This window comes from Anthonomus grandis, chromosome 3 (assembly GCF_022605725.1).
Source record: "Anthonomus grandis grandis chromosome 3, icAntGran1.3, whole genome shotgun sequence".
Lineage (NCBI taxonomy): Eukaryota > Metazoa > Arthropoda > Insecta > Coleoptera > Curculionidae > Anthonomus > Anthonomus grandis.
Window position 1 is genome coordinate 26,314,692 of NC_065548.1, and position 13,618 is coordinate 26,328,309.

General features: G+C 34.7%; 1 protein-coding gene across 1 annotated transcript; it reads left to right on the forward strand.

The window, feature by feature from the left end:
- The first annotated feature begins 1,432 nt into the window (after positions 1-1,432).
- Positions 1,433-7,666, forward strand: LOC126733947 (40S ribosomal protein S15). The gene is made up of 3 exons (XM_050437437.1): positions 1,433-1,600; positions 1,732-1,817; positions 7,238-7,666. Exons 1-3 carry the CDS (start codon positions 1,589-1,591, stop codon positions 7,584-7,586), a joined length of 447 nt encoding a protein of 148 aa, XP_050293394.1. The 5' UTR covers positions 1,433-1,588; the 3' UTR covers positions 7,587-7,666.
- Positions 7,667-13,618: the final 5,952 nt, after the last annotated feature.

The window sequence follows — 13,618 nt, forward strand, 5'->3', positions numbered from 1 at the left end:
CCTAAATCTTCAAAACAAAAATACGCCAAGCCAAGACGAAATTTGTCTTCAAGATCTTCTCAGAGCTCTTTAAATGAAAATGATTTAGAACCTGATAATCTAAGCGATTCATTTTCTGATTTGATTGAAGACGAGAATAATGAGGTTGTTCAATATTCTGATATTGAGAGACCAAGTAGTGCTAATTTAAACATAGGCGATTTTGTGTTGGTAACGTTTAATGCCAACCAATATCCTGGAAAAATTATTAAGATTTCAGAAGAATGACCTAGAGTAGATTGTATGGAAAAAGGAACTAAATTTTGGAGGTGGCCAGAAAAAAGGACGAATGTTTGTACAGTTGGGAAGACGTCATTATGAAAATTAACGAGCCAAAAATGGTATCTAAGAGAAATCAGTACAAAGTTTCAGAAATTGACAATTTTGTTGACAAATAAGTGTAATTTTTAGTATAGATGTAGGATATTTTTGCAAAGCATTAGGATAAAGTGTTTTTGATATTTTGTCCCTTATTATAACAAATGTGTTGATTATTTGCAATAAATTTCATTAAAATAAATTTTTTGTTGTAAATTTTGCATTTTTTTTCTTTATTATCTGTTTGAAAAACCGCCAGTATTTTTTCTTAAGCTTTTATTTACCTAAAATCAATTTAACCCCCTACGTTTTAGTGTATCATTAACCCAAGACCTAATTAACATGCACGGGACAAAGTTTCCCCATTTCAAGGTTTCAACTTTGGTCCACTTGAAAAAAAAAATTTTTTTTGATAAACAATTTATTATACATGCAGAGTGAAGTACAAAATCTATGGGAACATCCATTATGATGCATAAATAAAAATTACCTACCATAGAGTTTAACAAGTATTTTATTATCAGCCAAATCATAGAAAAAAAATAAAAAATGGGCCAATGTTTCCCCATTTTACGGTATGTCTTTTCTGCTAATTAGCGTTTTGTTCCTTAATATTTAATTTTGATAATTTTACTTAGATCTGATGATGCCCTAATGCGGTGAAACGCGTAACCTTTTAAATAGAGGCTTGATTTGTGAGACTGATTTTGAGTATACTTTCTCTCCCTTTGGTCATATCTGTGAATACAAGACAATAAAAAAAGACAAACTTTCGTAAAGATTTTGGGCTGTTACTCCTAAACGGACCAACCTAAAATAATTAAAGTTATCTTGTTGGTTGCATATTTTGGTGCTCATTAAATTATTCCAATACATTTTTTATTTAAAATAATTAGCTAATATTGGACCTTATCAAAAATTACATAGGATTTCCTATGTCCCGCCCGTATAAATATATGTTCTTTTTAGGCCAAGATCAGCTCTATCTCTTGCAAATCTACTGTACCCTACGCCAGCATTGCCAAATTTCTGATGCGCTTTTAAGCCTACGATCCTAATCGACGAAAATCCGTAGTTCAAATGAACCGACGAGTGGAGCGAGAATACCTTTTACATGTCAAATTTAATGGCTGATAGATTTTGATCCGCAGTCGGATCTAAAAATCGTCGAATATTCACATCATCTTCTGTGTTTTTCTTTTGAAAAAGTTAAATCCTTAAACTATAAACTATGGCGGATAAGGTGAGTGATATAGTTTTATCCTTATTTTGGTATTTTTTTGAAAATTTGTTGTTTAAATGGTGTTTCTTCGATATGTTTACATTTTCGAAAACTTTCATGAGTTTAAGAGTTTCTATGTTCATTCTTTTTAGGCTGAAGAACAAGTCAAGAAGAAGAGGACTTTCAAGAAGTTCACCTTTAGAGGAGTTGACTTGGATCAGCTTCTGGACATGCCACCGTAAGTACTGTTTATTTATTCCTTTATAAGAAATAGAGCTTTGTAATTCCTTTAGGACACATGGCTTACAAGGTGGGTCTTTAATGGCTCTTATCATCTCTAAAGTGAAATTTCTTAGTTTGATTTACTTCCAAAAATTTTTATAACATTACCTTGAAATATATCCTCGGCTTGCAGCAAAAACTCACTAAGTCAATATTTTCAGATTTTGAGATTTTGATAATAATCACAAGTCTAATGTTGTTCTATGACTGTACCAAATATTAAACTCTTAAAAACTCACTAAGTACCAAAAAAGAAGTCCATAAAAATCACACTAAGTCATTAAGCCAGTTTTGAGTTCATGCAAAAACTCACTAAGTGACTTAATGAGTTTTATATAATAAATGTGGTGCCATCACTGGGACTTAGTGAGTTTTAAACGTCAAAATAAAATTCTGTTTTCTAACCTACAAATTCTTAGTTTAATTTATTATTTTTGTTGTGGCGGGTAAAGTGTACCATAGTGTGAATATAATTTGACTTTTCTCAGTGATTATTTGTTTAGAAAATGTACTCAAACCGCACAAATAAGTTCGTTACGTTTGATTTACAATCTGTGTTACAGATTCCATCTTCCGATGTTTCACCGATGTATTACAGCCGAAAAATTAATATGTATAACTTAACTATTTATGAAGCTCCAGAACCACACAGAGCATACTGCTTTGCATGGACTGAACTTCATGGAAAGCGAGGTAGCTGTGAAATTAGAACATCACTGTATAATAATTGGTTTATAGGCTTAAAGCCGGAAGTAAAACATGTAACCTTATATTCGGATACATGCGGTGGACAAAACCGAAACCAGAATATTGCTGCTCTATTTCTTTATATTGTTCAAACAACTGAGGTTGATATCATAGAGCATAAATTCTTAGAAAGTGGCCACAGCTACATGGAGGTTGATTCCATGCACAGTGCCATTGAAAAAGAGAAAAAATATCAACCAGTTTATGTAGTCCATGACTGGATAAGTATTTTTAAACGAGCTAGATCCAAACATAACCGAAATAAATTTGGAGATCCATTCATCATCAAAGAGTTTAAGTTTAATGAATTTCTTAATTTACTGGATTTATCCAAGACTTTATTTAGAAATAAGACAACTGATTGTAATAATGATAAAGTAAACTGGTTGAAAGTAAAGTGCTTCAGATTTCAGAAAATACAGCCTGGTATTCTTGAATACCGCTATGATTATTTTGGTGAATTAATAAAAAAAGCATTAATATTGAAAGGAAATCGAGAGCCACTCAAAAAATTGACTATAGTACCTTGAAAATAAGCAAGCCGTACAAAACTATGCTGCCAATATCCGTTAAAAAAAAAGAAGACCTTTTAAAGTTATGCGAAAAAGGAGTGATACCTAATGAGTACCATGGTTGGTATAAATCGCTGCCAATAAGCACAACATTGAAGGATGTGATTCCTGAACCGGTATATTCTGACTCAGATGGGGAGACGTTTTAGTTCTTAGTTACATTATGTTTAACAAAATTTATTATTAGGTTTTGTATTTTTTTTTAATAAAAAAGGTATATTACCAAAAAAAGTTTACTAGTTTTTCAACATCCAGTTTATTTATAAAAATTAACTCATTAAGTCAGTAATTTGACAATATTTCACATAAAATGAAAACTCACTAAGTCACATTTTATATTTTTCTTTCCAATTATTTATTAACAAAATACTACTTTTTCATTATTATTTTACTGTTAGTTTTGAAATAACACACAAAACCATATTTTATTGCCGGAAACTAAAAACTACAAAATGATTTTTTCCCAAAACCACCTAAACCATCGGCATTAGTAAACAATTGATTTTTCCAGAAACTATCATTTTTGACTTAATGAGTTTTTGCAGCAAGCCAACGATATATACTTCTAAGGAGTTCACTTTTACAGTGTGTATTCTCTAGTATAAGGTATCTTCTATAACATATTTTAAAAAGACAGTAATTTCAGTAGAACTATTTTGGTCGTGAATGTTTGTTGACAAGTATTTTTTGAATAAAATCCTACAGTGCAGTTCTCCTGTGCACTTTTAAAGCTCTTTCTTACAGTACAAGCAACAAGTTTCATAGAAATCTCTCAAGAGTTTTTACACAATCCAAATTTGGCTTCCTTAAAATGCAGTTTTAGAGACCATTGTGGTTTAGGACACCACCATTGGTGCTCCTTGATCTGAATTTTCTGAAAGTCTTGAGGAAAATTATAAGATTTTTTGTACATGGTAGATCTATTGTTTGGAATATGTGTCTATGGTGGAATTTTGGAGATTGAGTGAGACCAAATGATATTGGTGCCTGGTATTTTACATTACCTTTATGTTGAAATTTCATACATATCTCACAGACAGAGGATTCAGGTTGCTTCAGATTCATTGGTCTTACAATATACAAGAGTCTTACAAAAAAAACAACATATTCTGGCTATAACTGTACCATTGCAACTATAAAAAGCACTTTGATTCTCAATTTCTACCCAATTTGTTAATCGCTACATAACAATTATAAATCAAATCATTTTTTGAAACTAGATTTATTACAATTTAGTAACATTGCAAGAATAAGAGTTTATGGTTAAATCTTGCTAATATTTATTTATTTAAAAGATTTCATAAACTAAATAGACAAATCATGGCTTGGAAACAAGAACTAACTCAAGATTCTTTGAAAGTTGAGAGGAATTTAACATGCCAGTTGAGGAATATATACATAAAATATTACACTTATTGAATAAATACAGTGCTTTTCTTTGAAGTCCCCCCCCCATTTATTTTTTGAACGAGTCAAAAAAAAATTTTGAAACTTGGCATAAGTAAATTGGTCTATAGATACTATTTTTCACTGTAAACTAGGTAGTTGTAAATTCCAAGATGGCGGCTGGGTGACATCTTGAGAAAAAATTTTAAATAGAAAGGGGGGTCGTGTGGTACCTCATTTTAAAGGTCTCAATGAGTACTTTATAACCCTGAAATATTAGACCCATATCTTAACTCGTTTCAAAATGGCGGCCTAATAAAAAAGTATTTTTTTTTATTTTAACGTTTTACATTTTTATGATTTTTGAATAGGTAAAAATCAGTGTACGAAAATAAATGCGTCACTATTTTATTTTGACATAAAAACGACAGTTCTAAATGTCAAAATAACACATAAGCGCCATCTTGAATAAATGCATTAAATAGAAATCTTGTGTTACCTCATTTAAAAGGTTTTATTGAGTACTTTTAATATTTATTACATGGACTCGGTGGACTCCGTTTTGACCTGTCTAAAAGTAACAGCCAAAAAAATACACTGTTGCGATTTTATTAACGTTTTTAATAATAATATACAAATAATTTATAATTTTTGAATTTTGGATTTAAAGATAACTTTTTGGTTTCTAAAGACTTACTGAACCGCCCACGTATGTCACAGTAATTTACCGGTTAAGGAAAAATATCTTAAAATTTTTTTTCGAGTTTTTTTAATAGCTATTTGGTTTTTGGAATGTCTAAATAATGTTCAATAACCTTTAACGTGAAATGTGACATACGAGGGCGGTTCAGTAAGTCTTTAGAAACCAAAAAGTTAATCTTTAAACCACACGACCCCCCTTTCTATTTAAAATTTTTTCTCAAGATGTCGCCCAGCCGCCATCTTGGAATTTACAACTACCTAGTTTACAGTGAAAAATAGTATCTATAGACCAATTTACTTATGCCAAGTTTCAAAAAAAATTTTTGACCCGTTCAAAAAATAAATGAGGGGGAGACTTCAAAGAAAAGCACTGTATATTCAATAAGTGTAATATTTCACAGGGTGATTTTTAAGGTAAAAAGTTCCTATACATGTGTGGTCTAAACTCCTTGATTTTTAATGTACAGGGTATCAAATATTTATTTTTATTTTTGCTTTTTTTGCATAATTTCCTCCATAATGGCAATTTCTGAACAAAAATTGGGGTTGTTTCACATGAGAATTTTGAATTTCACCTTAAATTAGCTCTTACTTCGAGAGGGAGCCACTTAACATGTCTTTTATTACTTACAAAGGCTCATGACTTTTTGTACAACCTTGTATTATATTTTTGATCAAAGGAATGAATTCCTTTATCATTTTTATGTGAAAAAGGTCTTAATTAGATTAGATGACATTTTGAATAAAATGAACTTACCTAAAATCATGATAGATAATTTGATAACCTTGATATAATATAAGCTCTATAATTTCAGTTATATATAATATATTATGTATTATATATAACCAAGCAAATATAATGCAAGGCTTACCTACTTATAACAGACAGTACATGGTTCAATAACTATGTTTGACAAAACTTTTCAATTTTCATATTTTTTTTGATTTTTTGGTTTTAGACCTAACCTCATTTTGTTTTGTTTATATTTTTAATATGTGATAACTAGTCTTCGTCCTATTTTGTTATCTTTTGATTTTTATCCTGTATTTGTAACTTGTGGACTTGTAAATATTGGTGTAAATTAGATTTAATTTAAATTAATAAGTGCTCCAAGGCTTATTATTTCTGTTTCTTCCTTACAGAAGATCTGATGATATCTAATTTAGGTGAAACATATCTCATCTCTTGACTTTGCAATTCAATATATTTGAGACCTGTGACTTTAAAGTTTAGTTTAATTTATTACTATTTAATTTAAAACAGTCTCAAAAAAATGGACTACTGCTTCAACCAAGCTTCTTCATAATTATTCTTTTATCAAAGCTTTTTAAGCAAAAATTTCAAGTAAATTAAATTTATTACTTTTTAATTATGTCAAAGGGTTTATTTTATATAGAACTTTCAATGTAACAAAAACTCCACAGATCAAACTTATACTATAAAGATTTGCACTTGGGAATCTGTCTGATTCTTCTGAATCTAGGTGTAGTTCTTGATTCCACTTCATTTTACCCTCCTTATATCAATGATTGCCTTAAGTCCTATCAGATGTTGAGGTTTTATCAAATTCTTAATGTCCATCTCATCCATGAGACTTTCTCTGTTCACTTTTGAGACCCCCACTTAAATTTATGTTCATGTGTTGGGTTACTGTAATGTACATATTCAGGTTATTAAGATAGTTTCAGTAAAAATTCTTCTAATTTAGAAAAGGTGCATATATTTTAAGATATATAACGAAGTTGGTAAAATCAATTGCTTTGACCTGGAATGTTAGGAGTGACATGGTTTTTATGAAAAATTGTGTCTTACAGAGTTTAAATGTTAAATATCCTTTCTCAGCATTTGGGTAAATTAAGCAGCCCTTTTATTTGTTTTTGAAGGTAGAGCAAGATCATACCCCATATTGTTTTAAAATTTATTATACTTATGGATATATATTTAATAAATTAAATCCATCTATTACAGTGAGCCACTGATGGAGCTGATGCACTGCCGGGCAAGAAGGCGTTTCAGCAGAGGACTGAAGCGTAAACCACTGGCTCTTGTTAAAAAGTTAAGGAAAGCCAAAAAAGAGGCTCCTCCACTAGAAAAACCAGAAATTGTAAAAACCCACCTCCGTAACATGATCATTGTACCAGAAATGGTAGGATCCATTGTAGGAGTTTACAATGGAAAAGCTTTCACCCAAGTTGAAATTAAACCTGAAATGATTGGCCATTATTTGGGTGAATTTTCCTTGACATACAAACCTGTTAAGCATGGTAGACCCGGTATTGGTGCCACCCACAGCTCTAGGTTTATTCCTCTTAAGTAAACACTTTATTGTTATGTTTTTTATGTTCTAGACCTAAGGTAATTTTTAACATATTGAAATAAAGGGTTTGAGAGGACAAATTATATTGTTTTTCTTTTTCATTTATGAAGAGTCTTATGTTATATATTCATCAAGAGTTTTATTTAATATAAACCATATACTTTTTAATTGACAGCTGTCAACACTGTTCTAGGGTATCAAAGGAAAACTTGTGAAAGTAAATCTATTAGTGTTATATTAGCATTATTCTAGAATATCTCCAATGAACTGATGTGGAGCATATTTTTGTCCAAAAAATTATACTAACAATTGTTATTTTGGGTCTTATGGTAAAGACCTAGGTATATAAAAAGAAAAATTGTAACCTTAAGAACTACTACTAAAATATCACAAACATTCGTATTCTTAGTTCTGAATTGCTTTTTGATAATCTTTTTTTGCTTTTTAGTTAATTTTCTATTAAATTGTTTCAAAAATCAACATTTTAAACTTTTCTTATTTTATTTAGGAGACAGATTTTCTACTTATTTTCCAAATTATTGTAGAGGTGACACATGGATATTACAGGAGAATTTAGGTAATAGTTGGTCCGGGCACGCTTCACAGTAAATAGCAATGAACTTGTCTGGCACACAGGTACATTAAGAGCTATCATACCCAACAAATCGGGATCGTCTATTTTGCTTCTGATTAATTTGGACAAAAGGTGCCAACTTTCATTTCAACTTTCCGGGCTTAGTAAATTAAATTAATTCATTATCTCCAATTTGGGAACATGCAGCTTATACGTACATAATCCCTCGTCAACCGCGGGGATTTCCGTTCCAGATAGGGTGCCGCGGTTGGCAAAACCGCGGTTAGCGAGGGATTTTCTAAAAACAGAAAACAATAAAATATTAGTGTGGAAATACGTAATTAAGACACCAAATTTACTTTGTTGTACATACGTACGTACATATCTATATTAAAAGTAGATACATAATGATTTTGTTATAAACGTATACAACTTATTTTCGAAAATAATGTAAAATTGTCGGCTGCTTCATTTTTTTGAGTTCTTTTTGGATCTCCCTATACGGATGCCCATTCAAACTATTTGAAAACTTTAGGCATCTTTCTAGTGAAGGGTCTTCATCATAAACTAAATCTTGCAACTGTTGTGCGGTTGATAAAATTTTTTGTAAACTACTTAACGTTAGGGATGTAGTAGTAATTGTAGTAGTCGTCGGGGTCATCATCTGTATTGTCTTCGATATCTGATGTATTTTCCAGGATTTCAAGCAGTTCTGATTCCGATAGTTCACTGTCGTTAGAAACTATAACTTCTTCAACATCACTTGATTGCAACTCGTCGAAACCATCGCCATCAATTTGGTGCAAGATTCTTACAATCTCTTCAATTTCGGTTGCTTTGTCAGGAATTGTTGATGTGTCTGCCACAACCTCTGGCCACAGCTTTCTCCAACAGGCATTCAATGTTGATGAACGTAACTCATCCACTGCTTCTTTGATAAATATTATGCAATGGGCGATATTAAAAGCTTTCCAACTTTCAGTGACGGTGAGACCAGGATTTTGTTCCATGCTATTCAATACATAACTGAAAGTTCGCTTAACATAATATCTTTTAAACGCTGCTATTATTCCCTGATCCAATGGTTGTATCAATGATGTAGTGTTAGGAGGCAGGAAACGAACTTCTATGTTTGGATCAGTAAACTTTAAGGATTCAGGATGGCCGGGAGCATTATCAACAAGAAGTAAAGCTTTGAATGGCAACGACTTTGAGGTTAAATATTGCCTAACACTGGGTACGAAGCAGTTCAGAAACCAATCTGTAAATAATAATGCAGTAACCCAACCTTTTTGATTCGCTCTCCAAAACACCGGCAGATCTTTTTTGTTTTTATTTTTTTAGAGCATGTGGGTTAAGAGATTTGTATACGAGCAGTGGCTTTATCATGTGGTTACCTGAAGCATTAGAGCAAAACAGAAGAGTAAGCCTATCCTTAGCAACTTTAAATCCTGGTGCGGATCTTTCAGTTTGAGACACAAATGATCGAGCAGGCATCCTCTTCCAAAATAAACCTGTCTCATCGGCATTAAATACCTGATCTGGATGATATCCCTTGTTTGGCAAAAAACTGGTCGGAAAAGTAGCTAGTGCAGATCGGGGACAGCTCGTTACAGCGGTATGTTGTTTTAGCGTTACGGGGACATATATTTCTCCGGCTATATTTCCCAAAAAAGGATGAAAGATGAGCTCTTTTTAAATGCACCTACTGGTACCTGCAAAATGGTATCAGACTCTGGGTTTATAAACCAAGAATTATTTTGTCAGTGGTTGCGGCATTTCAAGAGCTACAGCAAATCTAGTGCCGAAAATCAAGTACTGTTGATCCTCGACAACCATTCCTCTCACCGTGATCTAGATGCAAAAAACTTCTGCAGGAATAACTATATTGATTTACTCTACCTACCACCTCATGCATGCCACAGGATGCAACCACTGGATGTTGGTTTCTTTGGCCCATTAAAATGTGCTTACAGTAGAGAGTGTGATAAGTGGATAGTTAGTAACCCTAGTTAGTAGTAAGTGGAAAGATAATAACGCAGATGCAAGTTTCCGGACTATTTAACCAAGCTTACACCAGCGTAGCCAATATTGGAAAATCAGAAAACTCATTCAGAGCTTCCGTTGACTTTGTCCTTCACTTCTTGACAGACGCATCCAATTATACAGATAATGGCCAGCTCAATGATGAAGTTGTGGTGGAAATAGATGATCCCGAACCTGCCACGAGTATTCCGATACATGCAACACGTCCACCGTTGGATATTGCCAGCCTTGATATAGTCTGTGAAGACGGGGTACTTACATCAAAGAATTCGTCTACTTTTGAGGAAGAGGCTTTAGATCGGTCTATCCCAGCTTAAGAAATTTTACCTTGCAAATAAAAGAAAAACCAAATCGCTCTAGACCAAGATCACAGAAATCCGAAATACTCTCTAGTACTCCATTCAAGAATGAACTTCAAGAACTTGCTGGAATTAGGAAAGGAAAAGAAGAAAAGAAAATGAAGCAGCAGAGAGAAAACTAATTGTTACTGGCTCAAAATCTCAGAAAACAAAAAAGGTAAAAAAGAAAAGTAATAAAGGTGTCGAAAAGGAAGAACGTTGCCCAGGATGTGAAGAATTGTACCCAGAATCTTTTGAAGATGATGACTGGATTATGTGTTCTTGGTGTAAAGTTATTGGCATGAATCTTGCACCGCATATGTAAAGGGAGACTTTATTTTAATGGTTCAGACTGACGACTTTAAGCAGATACTACGTTTTTTATTATTTCTTTAAAGAATATTTTTAAATTTTGTATTACTTTCAATTAAGTTACCTTTTCTATATGAAATCTTTTCATTTTATTAGTAAACAATCAAATATAACATGACGTGCAACCATATTTTAGAGAAAGATATAGTGCGTACTCATTACAGTACGTACACATTAGTATGCGTACTCTTATAAATGTTTGTGCATAAGAGCACGCATCTGAAGACTTCAAAAAATTTGAATATTTCCTTTTTGTCTTACAATGTAGAGCATAACACATTTAAAACATGTTTGACTGTAATTACTTTATATTATAAAATTTTAAAAATTTACACTTCGCCTAAAAATAAGAAAATATTTTAGAGTTTTCGCTAAGTGCGTACTCTTATACAACATTACCCTAATTATATCGAAAAAATGCAAGAAAATATAGTTTTAAGAAAATGTATTTTTTCATGACTAACTAGATAGCCCTACCAGGGAAGTAACCCGGGTTCAAATGGCAAACCTCTTCTCCCCTGACACCCCCATCTTGGTAGGAGGCGACTTGAACGCCAAGCACCTCGACTGGGGATGCAGGCGCCAAAATCGAAAGGGTCTCCTCATACTGGAAATGGCGGAAGCCATTTCATTCAATGTATGGCCCCCCAAGAACCCACTCACGTCTCGACAAATGGTGCCCCAGAAGTACTCGACATGTTCTTCTTCAAAAATATTCCCATGCCCACACAAGTCCGTGTATTGCATGCACTCTCGTCCGATCACCTTCCCATCTACATGGAATTAGGTCATCTCGCAAACAACCCCGCCCCTACTAGCCCCAGATTCTTCACAAACTGGGCTTCTTATAGGAATCACCTCCAATCTTGTCCACCAGTCCCCCCTATCAACGACTCCTCTCCCTCGAAAACGCCATAGACAAGTTGACGTAAAATATCTCTGAAGCTTTATCATCAGCTAAGGGAGAGCTCCCAAGGAATTTCAATAAAACTCATATCCCAGACGATATCAGAGAGGAAATTAGATGGCTCAACCGTCTAAGAAAACTCGCTATAAGATCTGGCGACCCGTTCGTAAACCAACAGTTTTACCGTGCGAATCAACGAGTGCAATCACTTCTCGTCAAAGGAGTCAAGACTTTAACTCCGAGAGGTGGGAGCAAAAACTCGATGATATTGAAAAAAATATTGAATATCCTTCGAAGCTTTTCCGCCTCGCCAAAAATCTGGTTAAAGGGGAAAAAAAACCCCTCACGTTCATTAACCACAACAACACCAAAATCTCCAACCCGCAACAAAAGGTTGCTAATTCACTTGAAGGGCAATTTTCTCCTAACCCCCCTAAAAACCCTGCAATGGCTCTCAGCATCACAAATGCTGTCCAAACAGCCCATCAAGCTCCCACCGCAGCCCCGGTTTCCCAGGTAACCCAAGCCGAAATCAGTGGAATAATCAAAGCCACTAAAAACAAAAAAGCACCCGGCGCAGATCGTATCAACAATCCAGCCCTAAAACATCTCGTCGATACTCAGGTTAACGATATTACCAAAATCGTCAATGGTATATTTCAATTCTCATATTTCCCCACCCAATGAAAATCCGCTGATATCATCCTTCTCCCAAAAAAGGGAGAATCGGCAACAAACCCCTCGAGTTACAGGCCAGTAAGTCTTCTCTCAGCAATGGGAGAAATCGCCGAAAGAGCTATCCTCAATCAGCTCACCACGTTCTGCAGCAGACACGAAATAATCCCTGATGGTCAATTCAGTTTTAGAACTAAACACTCCACCACTCATCAAACGACCCGGCTTGCTTTCCACATTCTCTCAGGAGCAAACCGTGGATTGCACACCGGAGCTGTTTTTCTAGACATAAGCAAGGCCTTCGACAAAATGTGGCACGAAGGTTTATTGCATAAACTAGTCGATGCCCGTTTTCCCGACTGCCTTGTAAAACTTGACCAATCGATCCTTTCGTGTTTGTGCCGACGGTTTTGCTTCCATTCCCCACACAATATGAGCAGGTGTTCCCCAAGATTCCCCTCTGTCCCCTCTCCTATTCAACGTATTTATGCGCGACCTTCCCCCGTCTCCACACAATACTATACTCCAATACGCGGTACCGCAAGTACTCCAGTACGCGATACCGCAATACTCACCACCTCTCCCAACAAGCAATATATTAAAATCAGGATTCAGAGACACCTAAACTCCCTCTACTCCTGGATGGATCGCTGGAGACTGGAGGTCAACCCCTGGAAGACCCAGCTGGTGATCTTTTCAAACAGGAAAAAAGCACCTGCTGGCCATCTGAAATGGCGAACCACTAATCTCGGCTGGTCCGTCCAGGCCCGTTATTTAGGTGTTATCTTCTAACGCAAGCTGACCTGGGAAAAACACGCCAAGGCTCAAGCGGGCAAGGCCAAAGGCCAGCTATCGCCCCTATACTCCCTGCTCCACCCCAAGAGTCAAACTATCACGCAAGACCAAGATCCGGATCTACCAAACGTACATCCGCCCTATTATCTCCTACGCCTCCCCCACTTGGGCAGACATCCAACCTCGCCACATGCAGAGGCTCCAAGCAGTGGAAAACAGGGCTTTCCGGATTATATCAGGCGCACCATGATACGTGCCCAACACTACCATCCTGCTGCCTGAGATCTCCAAGCTCAACTCTTGGCAGATCACCTGACAAAGTTGA